This window comes from Ruditapes philippinarum, unplaced genomic scaffold (genome assembly GCF_026571515.1).
Source record: "Ruditapes philippinarum isolate M1 unplaced genomic scaffold, ASM2657151v2 ctg17884_1_1_1_1, whole genome shotgun sequence".
NCBI classification, from domain to species: Eukaryota; Metazoa; Mollusca; class Bivalvia; order Venerida; family Veneridae; genus Ruditapes; species Ruditapes philippinarum.
Window position 1 is genome coordinate 3,195 of NW_026851678.1, and position 14,687 is coordinate 17,881.

At 32.5% G+C, this 14,687-nt stretch overlaps 1 protein-coding gene across 1 annotated transcript; it reads left to right on the plus strand.

The window, feature by feature from the left end:
- The first annotated feature begins 303 nt into the window (after positions 1–303).
- LOC132736553 (uncharacterized) lies at positions 304–6,054 on the plus strand. Its single transcript, XM_060723705.1, has 4 exons — positions 304–653; positions 2,314–2,895; positions 3,924–4,091; positions 5,632–6,054. The coding sequence occupies exons 1-4, from the start codon at positions 416–418 to the stop codon at positions 6,027–6,029; spliced, it is 1,386 nt and encodes a 461-aa protein (XP_060579688.1). The 5' UTR covers positions 304–415; the 3' UTR covers positions 6,030–6,054.
- The last annotated feature ends 8,633 nt before the right edge of the window (positions 6,055–14,687 follow it).

The window sequence follows — 14,687 nt, forward strand, 5'->3', positions numbered from 1 at the left end:
ATTTTTTATGCTTATAAAAGTAATTTTGGTAGTCTGGACAAAATCAAACGTATATTTCTTTTTCACCGTTTTCTTAGCTTTGTTGAAGATAAACGAAGATAACAGTTGTGTTTATTTATTTTCTTTCACTCAACTTCTAGATTTATATTACATCATTGAAACAAATTAACACAATAAAGTGCCGTCATGCCTTACATCAAAGTTTTGTAACGCATATGTTTCTTGTTACGCATGTTCAGGTGTATGTTGTTTACATCTGAAAAAATAAATATGCCAAGGATATGACGTAGTTTATAAGAATCTGGAACCTTGTCAGAATGCAACTCGTGATGTTAATACAGCTGCGCAGTTTTCTCTCCTATCATGTTTTACATTACTCGTAGAACACAACGAAATTTCTTTGTAAATTTTGAATATGGTTCGTTTCAAGATGTATAACATACATTTCTTTCAGTTGATTTTACTACTTATGTTTGATAGTGTTAATGGTAACATGGAATGTGATTGTAACACTATAGCTGCTGTACAGGAAGTAATGCAAAAAGAGTTATTTCAAATCAAAGTTGAAAACTCTAAAATGGCATCACGCCTGCGAAGGTTGGAAGCATCGAGCAAAAATTCTAAGACGATGAATCACCAACATTCAGAAACAGGTAGACTGTGTTCTTTTTTTTCAAGTTAATTTAGTTTTTCATAGGGAGCATTTTCCTGGTGTTACAATATCAAATATATTATTAGGCTAAATAAAAATAATTAGAATGCCATAATATTGATGTTTAAATGTGTAAGATTGTGCTGTCAAGCTACATCACAGGTCGTCACTGCAATTTTAATTCTGGTTTTGTTTATCAAAATTAGAGCTAATATTAATAAAAATAACATGACGATTCACAAAATGCAGCCCTAATTTGAATTTATAATACAAAAAGTACATGTTTGAATTCAGTTTATGTGTCATAGCTTTTTTTATTTATTCTTAATCATTAGTTTAATAATCTACCTAATTTGTATCTTATTCATGATCCCTTTTGTCTATTTTTGAACATTTATTTTCTTTTGTTTATTTTTATTTTTTATTTGATTTATTTTTGTTTGATTTTTTTCATTTTCTTTAACATTATTATTATTTAATTATTATTTAATACCATCATAATTGCTTCTAATTGTGTAATTATATTTAAAATATATTGGTATGTAATGAAAAGATTGTTACAAAATAAATAATTATATTGACAGTGTTTTGTATCAGATACAGCATCAGGCAAAGAAATAATCAAATAATTAATATTGGATGATGTTGGCAAATGTGAGATACATAATTCGATATAACATATATTTATATAGCACATAATAAAATGTTCTAGAACAAAATATAATCATTCATCATGCAAGTGTTCACCACTTAGAACATAATCAATATTTATCACATAAAACATTTCTATGCCTTCATTGGGTTTTTTAATCATTTTTTGTGAACGTGGGAAATTTGTAAAATGTGCCTTTTATTATTTAAATCATGGTGATGGGGTAATGATTATAAGAGTTATTATTATTAATGTAAATGTTATTATTTCTAACTATATGAATGCAAAACGTCATCACAAACTCTTGAATGATTACAATTGTTGACGTCAAATACGTCATTTTCTTAAGATATTTAAAAAACTAACACGACCCGATTTTTTCCATAATGAACACAGAATAATCGAAAGTGTGAGTTATACCACTGTTGACGTTCTGTGCGACTTGCTGAAGAAACGTACGGAAACAAATCAGGCACATTTTAGATTGATATCAGTTACAGCAGCATTTATTCGTTGATGTCATGTTAGAATCGAAACAATATATTCAAACCAGTAATTTTATGGCTTGATAAATAGAGGCTATTGAATAAGTGAAAGTTAAATATTGAGTTTATTGCAAGAGTTGAACACAATATCTTCAAAGCATCGCTTGATAAAAATAACTGTTTGTTGTTTGGATGCGCATTATTATATCATTCAATATTAATCCCTTGCATCCGAACTCAAAACAGTGCTTTAATTTAGCGATGAGATATACTGTCAGTGTCTAAAATATCTTAATGTTAAGCAAAACGGTAAAAAGGTAAATACGTGATTTCTAGAATAATCGGCATTCATCTTGATAAAATGGGGTTAAACCTATCGAAACTTTAGAGATTGATAACTTGTGAAAAACATATCAAATTTAAACGTTTAAATGTTTTTATAAAGAATCATTAAAAAACACAAGTGTAGTTTTGCTGCAATCATAAATGTTATATAACATCATTATTTATTTGCCTAATTTCAGTTTCCGACATGACAAAAGACCAAAATCCCAGTCATGACAAAACACAAAATGATATCAAAAGAATAGAGACAATCGAATCAACACTGGCCAGAATAGTACCACAGTTTGAATCATATATACAAAACAAGACGGATGATATAAAACATGGACAACGCATAGACAAGATTGAATCTAAACTCGCTTTAGTTTCAAACAAAACCGAAAATCTCCTTGACATGAACGATGGACGTGAAAACGCGAGGGTACAGTTACATAGAACTATCAAAAAGGCATTCCAAGGAGAAAAAATAAAAAGATTGAATATGGAACTTGAAATGAATGAAAAGATAAAGAATATTGAAGACTACTGTGTAAACTTAACAATCACATCTGGACAACTTATCGACGAGTTCAAAAAAGAAGTTGCTATTGAAAACAAAAAATTTACAGCCGAATTGAACCAACAAGTAATAAATATTAATAACACCATGGATTACCATAACATTGGCGTGGAGTCAAGCTTTGATGATATAGAAAATGAATTTTCTAAGATAAGGAAAACGATATCAAATCTGGAGGATATAACACTAAAGGACGAGACAGGTAGTCTTCATTTGATTAATTTTACTGTATATATACGAAAATGCATTAAAGCAGCATACCTTAATATTATTTAGCGAAAGTATTTAAAGAATATTTAACTGGAGACAAGCGTATTAATTTTAATTTCAGATTCAAAGTAAAATGATTTAGGATTCAAGTAATATGCGATAAATACTGATTTTGCGATATATATTACCATAATCTACTGTGAGTGTAACTACTAATTTGACCTCGTGTTGGAAATTAACTTCGGTTGTATGTGCCGTGTGCAATGTGCAGATTACTTTCTTTGTTCGCGTAACAAAATTAAACTTTAAAATAAATTTCTAAATTTTCATGAAAATAAGCATGCATCTGATGGATGCTGCTTTAAAGGTTAAAGGTTAGCAACAATTTTTATGTGACCATCTTGTTATCTTCGCCAACTGCTGCTGTAAACGTTTAAGTTGTTTTATTCGAAACGTAAAACCCATTTTTAAGAGTGAAATTATTCCTGGTTGAAAGTCCTCTAACTCGTGTTCCGGGAAACGAACAATTTTCAAAAATATTGAAAAGAGGCAGATCCCTCAGAAGCAACTTCAACAGTATAAATATATGTAAATAATTGATTTGCTTTGATTAAGCCTGTGGAACCATTCATTGTGCACGGTTATATGGCCTGAGGCATGTTTGTGCATAATTAATGAGTTTTCCTTACTGTTAATTGCATTGTTTTCTAGTCAAACGCTGATTGTGCACCATATTTAAAAAATCACCCTCGGGAAACAATTAGTATATGCTTATACCTCAAAAGATGACGTTTCTATCAATTGACAGGAATTTTCTGATAGTTTAGTTTTATATATAATTCATTCCAAAACGTATATATTACATGGTATACAGATTCAGCTATATACACTGTGTAAATGTATAAGGACGGACGATATCAAATATTTTACAGATTTTTCTGTAGAAAGGTGTATATGTTTTTTTTATGAAGATAAAACTCTTAAAAATAAAATGAGTTAATGAAGAATCTATTGTTTAAGACGGAGGGTGGAGTAGTTGGGGAAGTTTTGGCCCGTGCAGTGACACGTGTGGTAGAGGAGTAACGATAAGGTCTAGAACGTGCACACAGCCCAAGCCATCTCTCAAAGGACAGCATTGTGAAGGCTCCCCTTTACAAATAGCAGTCTGTAACAGGAACACATGTCCAGGTAACATTATTAATATTCATATGCCATTTTGTCCGGGTTGTAAGATAACCTGAAATCATAAAGGTCAAAAGGCACATGCAAGCATTATCGAGGCGGAATACCTTATGTACCTATCCAGTAAATTGCCTAAGTTTGTGGTGGTTTTGGTAGTTATCACTCCGGACCACGTTGAAATAACAAGAGCTCGGTTCAACCACCGCCTCTATGCTAGACAATTTTGTAATTGGAGAGATTTGCGATTGATATGAAATAAATTTTCACAAAGGGGGCAAAACTTAGACTTTGACTTCCATACAAAATACCAATTCATTATTAATGTATTTATTGCAAAACAAAAAGGAACCGATGAAAAATATGGTTCAGGAAATTGAGAAATATACATTTTCTGGGGCAAAATAGGACATTAATTAGCATTTGTTATATTTTTATATATAGGGCCGCATGCTGTATATATTTTTATAAAACGAGTTCAAGAACAATTGTTTAAAGCGACCTTATAAAATTGTCTAGGACTTGTTCATGAAATTTTAAATAATATGACAACGAATGTGCGATTCTTTTTGATCACATGAATATAACAAAAATATATAAACTGACGATTTACACTTCTAGCAATGTTATATTACACCGGTATGGTTATATTACATGGCAAATACATGTAAGCTTTATTTGACAAAAGCGTTTATGTTAGTGACACGAAATTGTCACATTGAAGGTTCCATGATAACCACCATCAGTCAATCCGAGCCTGCAACATTTTCAACTTTGGCGTGTTGACCTTTCTTAAGGGATTCTTTGTTTCTCTCTATTCTATCGCCACATCAGCGTTGTTTGTGCCGTGTGCAGGCTGTAAAAAAATTTGGAAACAAAGTGATCAAAGTCGCCCGTACAATCAATTAGGGATGTTATATATTCGATCCTTACTGATCGTTCAGCAGGACATTATGGTAGTGTTTGTGGTGCTTTTAGTTTCTACTGTTTTGCATTTTACTAGTTGGATGATTACAATAATACTACTTGAATAATGTTGAATCACCCTTAGGATATGTTGTCTGCTTTTTAAATTTGTCTTTTGACGTAATATCTGTGATATGAAGGCTTCATAACATCTGATCCCCTTTCAAAATTCCATTTTATTTAGTTCCGCCTATTGTTTTCTCGTTTAGGGAACACGCATTCTTTTCCTTGGGGACCATACGACGTTTTTCATGGAATCGCACGATGGAATGCACGAAAGTGTCACATTGAAAGTTCACTTCAAAATTTCATCATTTCCATGATTAAATGTTGAATTCTACTTAAGCCAGTGCTAGCGGGCATAGACGGTAACTTGCACTTTCCATTACCGTCCACGAACAGGCTCAATCAAACGAGCCTGCAATATTTTCAATTTTGTCTTGTTGAGCTTTCTTTAGGGCTTCTTTATTTATCTCTACTTGTATGTTATGTTCCGTAAAATATTCATAATATTAGTTAAAGATACTTTCTTTGAAATATTGAAAGCATAAAAATGAACATGCGTATTTATTATTTATTTCAGACCAGAGAGTATTCTTTACAGCATCTGGTTTAAATGGAAATAGCATTGCTAAATTTCCGGAAATAATTCAACTCTATAACAGCGCATATCACACATTTACTGGAAAATTTACATGCAGGTATCCCGGAATATACATGTTCTCTTTTCATATTGCAAAAGGACATTCAAGTACAGATGTAATGCAATGTCAAATTTATTTGAATAATTTACGTACAGTAGGGTCTAGAGGGTATCCGCATGGGGATAAAAAAGATGGTTATGCTATTAGTGTGTCCGGAACGTTTCATTTAAAAACAAATGATGAGGTTTATGTCGGTGGTTGTGTTGGAATCGATGAAGCTTATAACGATTACGATTCCTTATTTACTGGGGTACACATAGTTCCAGATAATATCTAAAAATATTATTACTTCACTATGATAATAATATTATGACAACACAAGATTCAATTTGATAGTATATTAAGACTAACAGTTTACATATGTTGCGTCCGACAGTTAATGGAAAGAAACATTGATCTCGAATCTAGATGATATTTTAAATCAATTACGTCATAAAACAGGGTAGCATTACATTAAATTCAACCGTATATTATTTGAAGCTAATCATTTTCAAGATAATTGGTACTAGCCGATAAATAAAATAAATTACCATAATAAAACATAATGTAATGTAAATTACAGATTCAGGCGGCAAAAATACAACCGGTACTATGAAATAAGCATTCAAATAATGCATTTGAATGTACAATTGCTGGAAAAAAAACATGAAAACTTATGACGTTTGCGATTAGCATATTTAGGCTTTATACATGTATTATGCGTGTTAGAGGAAAACAGACAATGCTGACAATAAGGAATTTTAATTCTGTCATAAATCAAATCATTATTTTTTTATGATTCCGGTGAATATCTTAATTTTTTTAGTGAAACGCTTTACGCTTTATTCATTATGACATTCTGTTTCGGTGAATTTCACATTAGCCAGGGACTAAAATATGATAAACAAGATCAACAAGGAAAGGCGGCGTTCAATGAACGCAACCCCCACATGACCCAGCAACAAGAACCAATGGCAAGGAGCCCAGGGGGACCCCAAACAAAAACAGGACAGGGCAAAGACAGAGCACGGACAGGTTAATCATTAAATGATAATTAATTTGTAACTGATTAGGAATTCAAAGAAATTAAAATAGGCCCACAAAGGGGAAGGGGACAGGAGACCGGGGGAGGGGGTGGGGAGTAATCAAAGAAATAAAAACTAGAGGCAATGGGGAAGATACTTACCGTAGACGAGAAAACAACAAGGGACACAAGCAAAAGTGTCACCAAAACAGTATGAAACAACATAAGACATAAGTCTTCACCTCACCAACATAACAAAATTGTAAAACCCGACGATAACCAACGACATAGCATATTAAAATTTTAAAATATTGTATTATTTATTTATTATAGCCTGTCATTTTTTATTATCTATTTATTATAACATTTCATAACATACGCTTATTATTGGTGCTTTATGATAACTTCTTTTTTTAACATATGATAACCTTTCATAGCATTTTGTGACAGATGATTGCAGAAGATAAATTATGTATATTGGATCATGATGACGTATAAAACATCTTGATAAACGCTTAATTTTATTACATGTGTTTGTGTTAATTTCAATATTTGATAACATCGGGTTGGATTTAATGAAATCACGCACGTTAACATAACTTTAAATAACTTTAAATAACTTTAACAATATTTTTTTTCGTTAAAATGGTTACCATGATTTTTTATGAAATAATATGATTGTGTAGCTATTAAAGATTTAACTCTGTTTTTTTCCGAAATATATTGAAAATTGTATAAATATTATGGTAGACATCAGAAAGCGAAGATAACCGTTACATGACAAATAAACTAACAAATATAATGTTATCTCCCTTTCATACACTATTCATACACTTCAATAGTCATTAACTCAAATAGCTACACTTTGTTTTATTATTAATATTATTATTATTACTATTATTATTATTATTATTATTATTAATGTTATTATTATTATTTTTATAATTATTATTATTATTATTATTATTATTATTATTATTAGTTCTTCAGATGCAAAATAAGGGCTGTTTTTGTTCTTTGCAATATGTAAAGATATTATAATTCAATCTACAATTTAAACATTTTAATTGTATTTCATGTTATTTTGATATAATTGATGGTAATAAAAGCGTTGTATAAAATTTATTGATGTTTTGTCATCCTGTTGATTATTTACTATTATATAAATTTCTGGATAAGATTTATTTTTCTTTAAGCGGAATACACAAAAACAAGACTAGTATAAATTGTTATATATATGATTTCTTTTACTTATAACATTACTTATTAGTGATTCGTTTTTCAAGATATATCAATTTAAATTAAATTTTTTAAACTGCCCTTTCTTTTTTTCCTCAAAATAATGTAAAATAAAGTGTTGTACCATCTTGCATTGACCCATTCAATTATGAAAACTGAACATGTGATATAATTTGAATTGAATAGAGTTAAGATGGCACGTAGGGCACAAAATGGGCGCAATTTAATAAAACACTTGCCATTTGTTACTCGCGTAACACTAAGTAACACCTATGTAACGCATGTAAATTCAGTAACATTTGTAACAAGTTTGCTTGAATTTATTCCCTTACATATTGACACAATTTTGTGCCTTAATTTTTCATATCAATCCGTAATCTTGTAACACTTGTAACAATGCTGTAACAACTATGTAACAACATTATAACATCTGTAACCTTATTAATTCCGAGTTCTGACCATTTTAAAGGCTTGTGCTGTAACACTTGTAACAACCTGTAACATTTGTAACAATAATGTGTGGAAATATCTTTTCACTCCAAATTCTCGTTACATTTGTAACAATGCTGTAACAACTATTTAGCAACATTGTAACATCTATGTAACCTTATTTAATCCGGTTTCTGACTATTTTAAAGGCTTGTGCTGTAATACTTGTAAAAACCTGTTACATTTGTAACAATTATGTGTGAAATTTTCATTTCACTACAAACTCTCGTAACACTTGTAACAATGTTCTAACAACTATTTAACAACCTTGTAACATCTATGTAACCTGATTTATTCCGATTTCTGACCATTTTAAAGGCCTGTGCTGTTACACTTGTAACAACCTGTAACATTTGAAACAAATGTGTGTGCAATTTTCATTTCACTCCAAACTCTTGTAACACTTCTAACAATCCTGTAACAATGCTGTAACAACATTGTAACACCTATGTTACCTTATTTATTCCGATTTTTGGCCATTTTAAAGGCAAAGTTGTTACAGCTTTGTTACAAGTGTTACGAGAGTTGAGAATGAAATGAAAATTTCACAGATAATTTTTACAAATCTGTAACATTGATGTTACGTACATGCTACTTAGAGTAATTCTTGTGACATATTAGAAGTGTTTCATTAAAATTGTGCCTATTTTGTGCCCAATCACATCATTTTGATATGTTTTATGAAATGTTGCATGATAGAAACAAAGTTGATAAAGTGGTTGGTCGTGTAATGTAAGTCGGGAATTTCAGAATTCAATGAGGACACTTATTCTTGAACAAAATATTATATCTCATCATAGCAATGTGCTTACTAAAATAATCACTTTCCTCTTTATCAACTTTGTTTCGATCATGCAACATTTTATAAAACATATCAAAATGATACATGACTATAGTTTATTTGAATGTTTGAAATACTAGTTCTAATGCAAAATGTGCCAGTTGTAGTCCAATTCTATTTAACGGTCATTTGGCAGTATTTTTATAACATTTTTCACTATCAATTATTGGTTTATGGCAATTATAATAGTAAATGTTTAGATATGAAGCCAATTCAGCTAATCTTGTCAACGAAAATGATAATAATGTTTCTTTTATCAATAAAACGTTAACTTTGTTTCTTTGTTGTTGTTTTTGTTTTGTTTCTTTTTTCTTGGGGGGATACGTCGGACCAACATAGTAATGGTCAAATGGCGACTTTCCAGCCCTTCTATTGGAAATATACCTCAGGTGTCACAGTGTGCATTTTAAGACGCAAAAAGGAGACTGAGTAAAGATAACGACATTTCATTAGCCAGCTGGATAGCTTCCTGTTATAAGAGAAGCCGAAGACACTTGCGCGGTCTGAAGCTCCAACTGTGAGAAGCAAGTGTTTTGAAATTAAAGAACTTAACCACTCGGCTAGGGACGCCCAAACAACGTTTAACTTACATTATCGTTACTTTTGTGTCGTTTACGTTAAAGTGTATTTTGAAAATGATAATGTATGTGATTTTATAAATGACTAACATTTGATCGACATTTCGTTTGTGGAATATAACAGTATTTCAAGGCATTTGTTTAATATTTACGTCGTTTATAGTATCAATTGATTGCAATACAAATACAAACTACATTTTACAATGAATTATATATATATATATATATATATATTATTCGCAATCAACACCAATATTGTCCATAAATTAAGTTGTATTGTCGGAAAATACATTGAATCTTAGTTCTTTGTGGAAAGCAGATTTCTTATTTATTTCTAGTGTCTTCTGGAAGTCACTAACACGCTTTCAATGTTGATTGACAAGGTCATTATTGACATCAATGGTTTCTGTCTTTGATCTGACATGAGTTGTAATTGGAAGACCAGCACGTATTCCGCATGTTCATTGAACTGTTTTCTAACGACTGTTATGGTTATACATGTACAGGCAAATGGTCATGGAATCGCATGTGCATTACTTGTAGTATTTTTATTTTTTTATTTTTATGCTCCCCAACAGAATTTGGGAGAGCATATAGTCGGCGAGTTGTCCGTTCGTCCGTCAGTCTGTCAGTCCGTCTGTCCGGGCGAACATCCAATGGTCTATGTGTTTCATTCCATCCATTATTTTAGTTAAACAAAGAAGGAAGTCCCGTAAACTGACTGGTTTATGTGGTTGATGGTTTATGGGGGAAAATGCCACATAAAGATCAAAGAAAAGCACAAAAATCCTAATTGTTGGCATGCCCGTCCGAACGTCCCGAATTCGTGTCCAGCGCATTATTTGAAGTCAGACTTAACAACTATTTTACAGAAATGATCACCATATTGAGACGATCTGTAGCGCGCAACATTTGGGTCGCTACTTTGAAGGCAAAGGTCACAGCATGACCTTGCAGCAAAATCGTGTCCCACCCATAACTTCGTTATTTGAAGTCGGATTTTACAACTATGTCACAGAAATGATCACCATCTTGAGACGACGTTTCGAGCGCAACATTTGGGTCCTTACCGTGAAGGTCAAAGTCACAGCATGACCATGCAGCAAAATCGTGTTAGGCCCATATCTTCGTTATTTGTGGCCGGACTTTACAAATATTCCACAGAAATGATCACTATATTGAGACGACGTGCCGCACGCAAGTTGGTAGATAGATCTCATTGAGTAGAAGTGCAGTGCAAAGAACAGTAACTCTGCCTTGGCTTAGTTAGGAATTATCACACTTTGAACTTTGTCTGGGACATAACTCTGAATTTACAAAAGATATACTTTTCTGTGTCCAAAAACTAGTCGGGGGGCATCACATGGTTCAACCGGCTCTTGATTTTTTTAAACAACAAAAGCGTATTTTCAAAGTGTGCGTGTAAACACGGTAAGTGGACATTTAACTAGTTTTCTATGCGGACAATGAGTTAAAATTTGCTGATTTTGTTCACGAGTGTGTCGCCTAACACGCAAGTTGATCTCAAAATTACAGAGAGGCTCTACATACTAGCCTAATCGCAAGTGGCTCTTTACGACAGACTATCCATACTAAATTATCCATTACTGCCACCAGTCCCTCAAATTATGTGTGTTGGTCTTCCAATAACTATTTGTGTCAATTCAAAGACAGAAACCACTGATGCAAATTACGGTTAGCAACTGTCAGAAACCTTCTCCATTCATTTAATCAGATCAGTGAGAAAAATTAATTGATACTTTTCGAGAATAACACAATATCTGGAGGAAAATGATACCTCGGAAGCATTGAAAAGTTCGTAGCTATTAATAAAAGAAACAACAAAATTATATGGGAGGATAACGCCTGAAAAGATCCCTAATAATGTTGTAATAATGTTATAAAAAAATCAATGACAATCATTTTCTCCTCAATAATTCTGACCTATATTACAAAACACTTATTCCTTCTTAGAAATTGATATGTTCAAATTGAAGCGATTGGTTGTTTGTTGAATGTGACATTTAAATAGAGAAAAACAGAATCCCTTAAGAAAGCATAACACGGCAAAATTAAAAGTGTTGCAGGCTCGGTTTGATTGACTCTGTTCATGGACAGTATTGAAAAATGAGACTAAAACAGTGTTGAAGCACAACACTAAATACCGTACTGAAGTATATACCGAACAAGTCGCTCAAAAAGTTAAATGCTTAGATCTCGCATTTGTACCAGCCGGAATGCACTTTTTGACTAATTCATGTGTTCTGACAACGATCTACTTAAGATTATAAATGAGAAATGTAAGAATCGCCGAAAAAAGCGATATTATCCTTTTTGTGTTCATGATGTACATGTATGTCAAGCGTCTAGAGGGACTGCTCCAACACTCTAGTGAGTTTAACAGACTTTTTGTCGTTATGATTTTCTGACGTCTTGAATAGCTTATTTCGTCACATGGTAAGACATAGAGTCAAAATTTCTTTAAACCATTATGAACGATGAAATATACAAATTAAAATGCATATTTAATATGAATAATTTCATAAGAACAGAGACCTTCACAGAACTTAGGCCCCGATACAACCCAGCAATACCAGCAAAGAGCCCAGTAGTTTAACGACCCAGTCATATTTCATCTAGAACACGAGAAATTATAAAAATTGCATCGGATGTGAAATATACTTAGTATTTCGATCTCGCACGCATGCAAAGTAAATATCGTCTAAGTAATGATGATATAAAATAACATAACGAGACTTTTCGTAATTAGTCATCATGACACAAGTGTCTCATTTACAACACCACTTATCATAATGAATTGCTAGCTGGAAAAAGTATAATAAATGATTCCCTAATGGCAGTGATATATTTATAATTACAATGTCAAATATATCGTTGTCAGCATCAGTCTTTATGGTCATATAATGGTCAAGAATGGATTGCCGTAATATGCGATCTATAATAAAAGATGAAACTAGAAATACATTTATATGTGAACATGACACGGATGACCCCCCCCCCCCAACATACCCTGCTCCTATGTTTTGTCAGTCTACAGCAGGTCGAAGGCAAATCTATATGTTTCTTTACCCCACATCTCTGAATGGGACATAGAAATTGCTTTTAAATTAGTTATGGCATTATCTTCATAAGTTTCATTATTCTTTGATTGTGTGCATTGCAATAACGTCATACTTATAAGCACAGTTTATAAGAATAACATTATAAATGTTTTAATTTTTTGACACACATTTTTTTTTCTAACACATTATAAGAAATTTAATGTAAAAAAATGGTATATCTTTAATCTACAAAATAAAGAAATGTCAAAACGTTTATATCATATAGACGCACGCAAAATAAATTTCAGATTTTATATATTCACTTTTTTACTTGTCCGTCCGCTAAGCTCAATAAGGGGTGCATCGGATTTCTAATCAAGGGTTGCTGGTTTGATCGTCTAGCGGGATGTTACTTCTCCGTGCCAACTGATATTTGACATTGAGTTTAATGGTCAATTTGTTTGAGACCTGTTATAATAACAAACAAGAGCGATCAGTAATCACATGTGTCGCCTCATGATGGCCAATTTTATGATGGGACAAATTTTGTGACAGACGGACAGACAGACGGACAGTGCACAACTAGACTTGGTACTGATCATTCCTGTAAAGTTTGGATAAAATTGCACCAGTACTTTATGAGGAGTAGTCCGGACAAGCTTTTGTGTATCTGGCAACACACTGAAAAAAAACACCTTTTTATCAAAGGGCCATAACTGGGCAAAAAATCATTCAACCAGAAAACCCCTGCAATATACGCAAGGACTTGAGCTACAGATCAATCCTGTAAAGTTTCATTGAAATTGCATTAGTGGTATAAGAGAAGTAGTCCGGACAAACTTTAAAAATAAAAATTATTAAAGGGCCATAACTCTGACAAAAATCATTGAACCGAAAAATGCTGACAATATGCACAACTAGACTTGGTACTGATCATTCCTGTAAAGTTTGGACGAAATTGCACCAGTAGTTTATGAGCAGTAGTCCGGACAAGTTTTGTGACGGACGGACGGACAGACGGAAGTTCTAACAGGAGAGTAATTATGTGGCTACTCTATTGTTCTCTCTATTGTTCTTTTAGCCACACATAAGAAAATAGCCACATAAAAGCATTACGGAATGAATGACATCAAAGAGAAAGAACAGTTACCTATTGTCCCTCTAGCCACATAACTACTCTCCTGTGAGTGCGGACAGACAGACAGACAGACGGACAGACGGACAGACAGACGACGGAAAAGTGATCCCTATATGTCGCCACTATTCCGTAGAGGCGACACAAAAACATGTGAAATTAGTAGTCGGTCACTTGACAGAGAAATAAGTGTTGACTAGTTAATTGCTGCCTGTAATATTTGTTCAAATCAATATGAAATCAACGAATGTCATTTATTTTGCTCCTCACATTGGTCATCTACTGAAAATATAACTATCGACGACGAAGTAAGAGCCTCTGATAGAAATCAAAGCAATTTAAGAAGGGTATATATGGCTCATTATACAATGATGTGTCAGCCAATGAGCATTATAGAGATTTATAATGCTTTATCACGATTATGGTTACATCTTAGTCGGATATTGTTCCATCATTCTATCACCGGTCACTCTACCCTGATACAATACTTTGCTGACATAGACTGATATTTTAGAATATGTATGATCGGAAATATGTCATTAGTTAATGGAAGTTACTTAACCCCTGATGGTACTTTGTCAAGTTAAA

Coding starts and splice junctions, on each gene's coding strand:
- LOC132736553 (XM_060723705.1), top strand. CDS start 416: ATGGTTCGTTTCAAGATGTATAACATACATTTCTTTCAGTTGATTTTA. Junction 2,896..3,923: donor AACACTAAAGGACGAGACAG/GTAGTCTTCATT, acceptor CTATTGTTTAAG/ACGGAGGGTGGAGTAGTTGG. Junction 4,092..5,631: donor TAACAGGAACACATGTCCAG/GTAACATTATTA, acceptor TATTTATTTCAG/ACCAGAGAGTATTCTTTACA.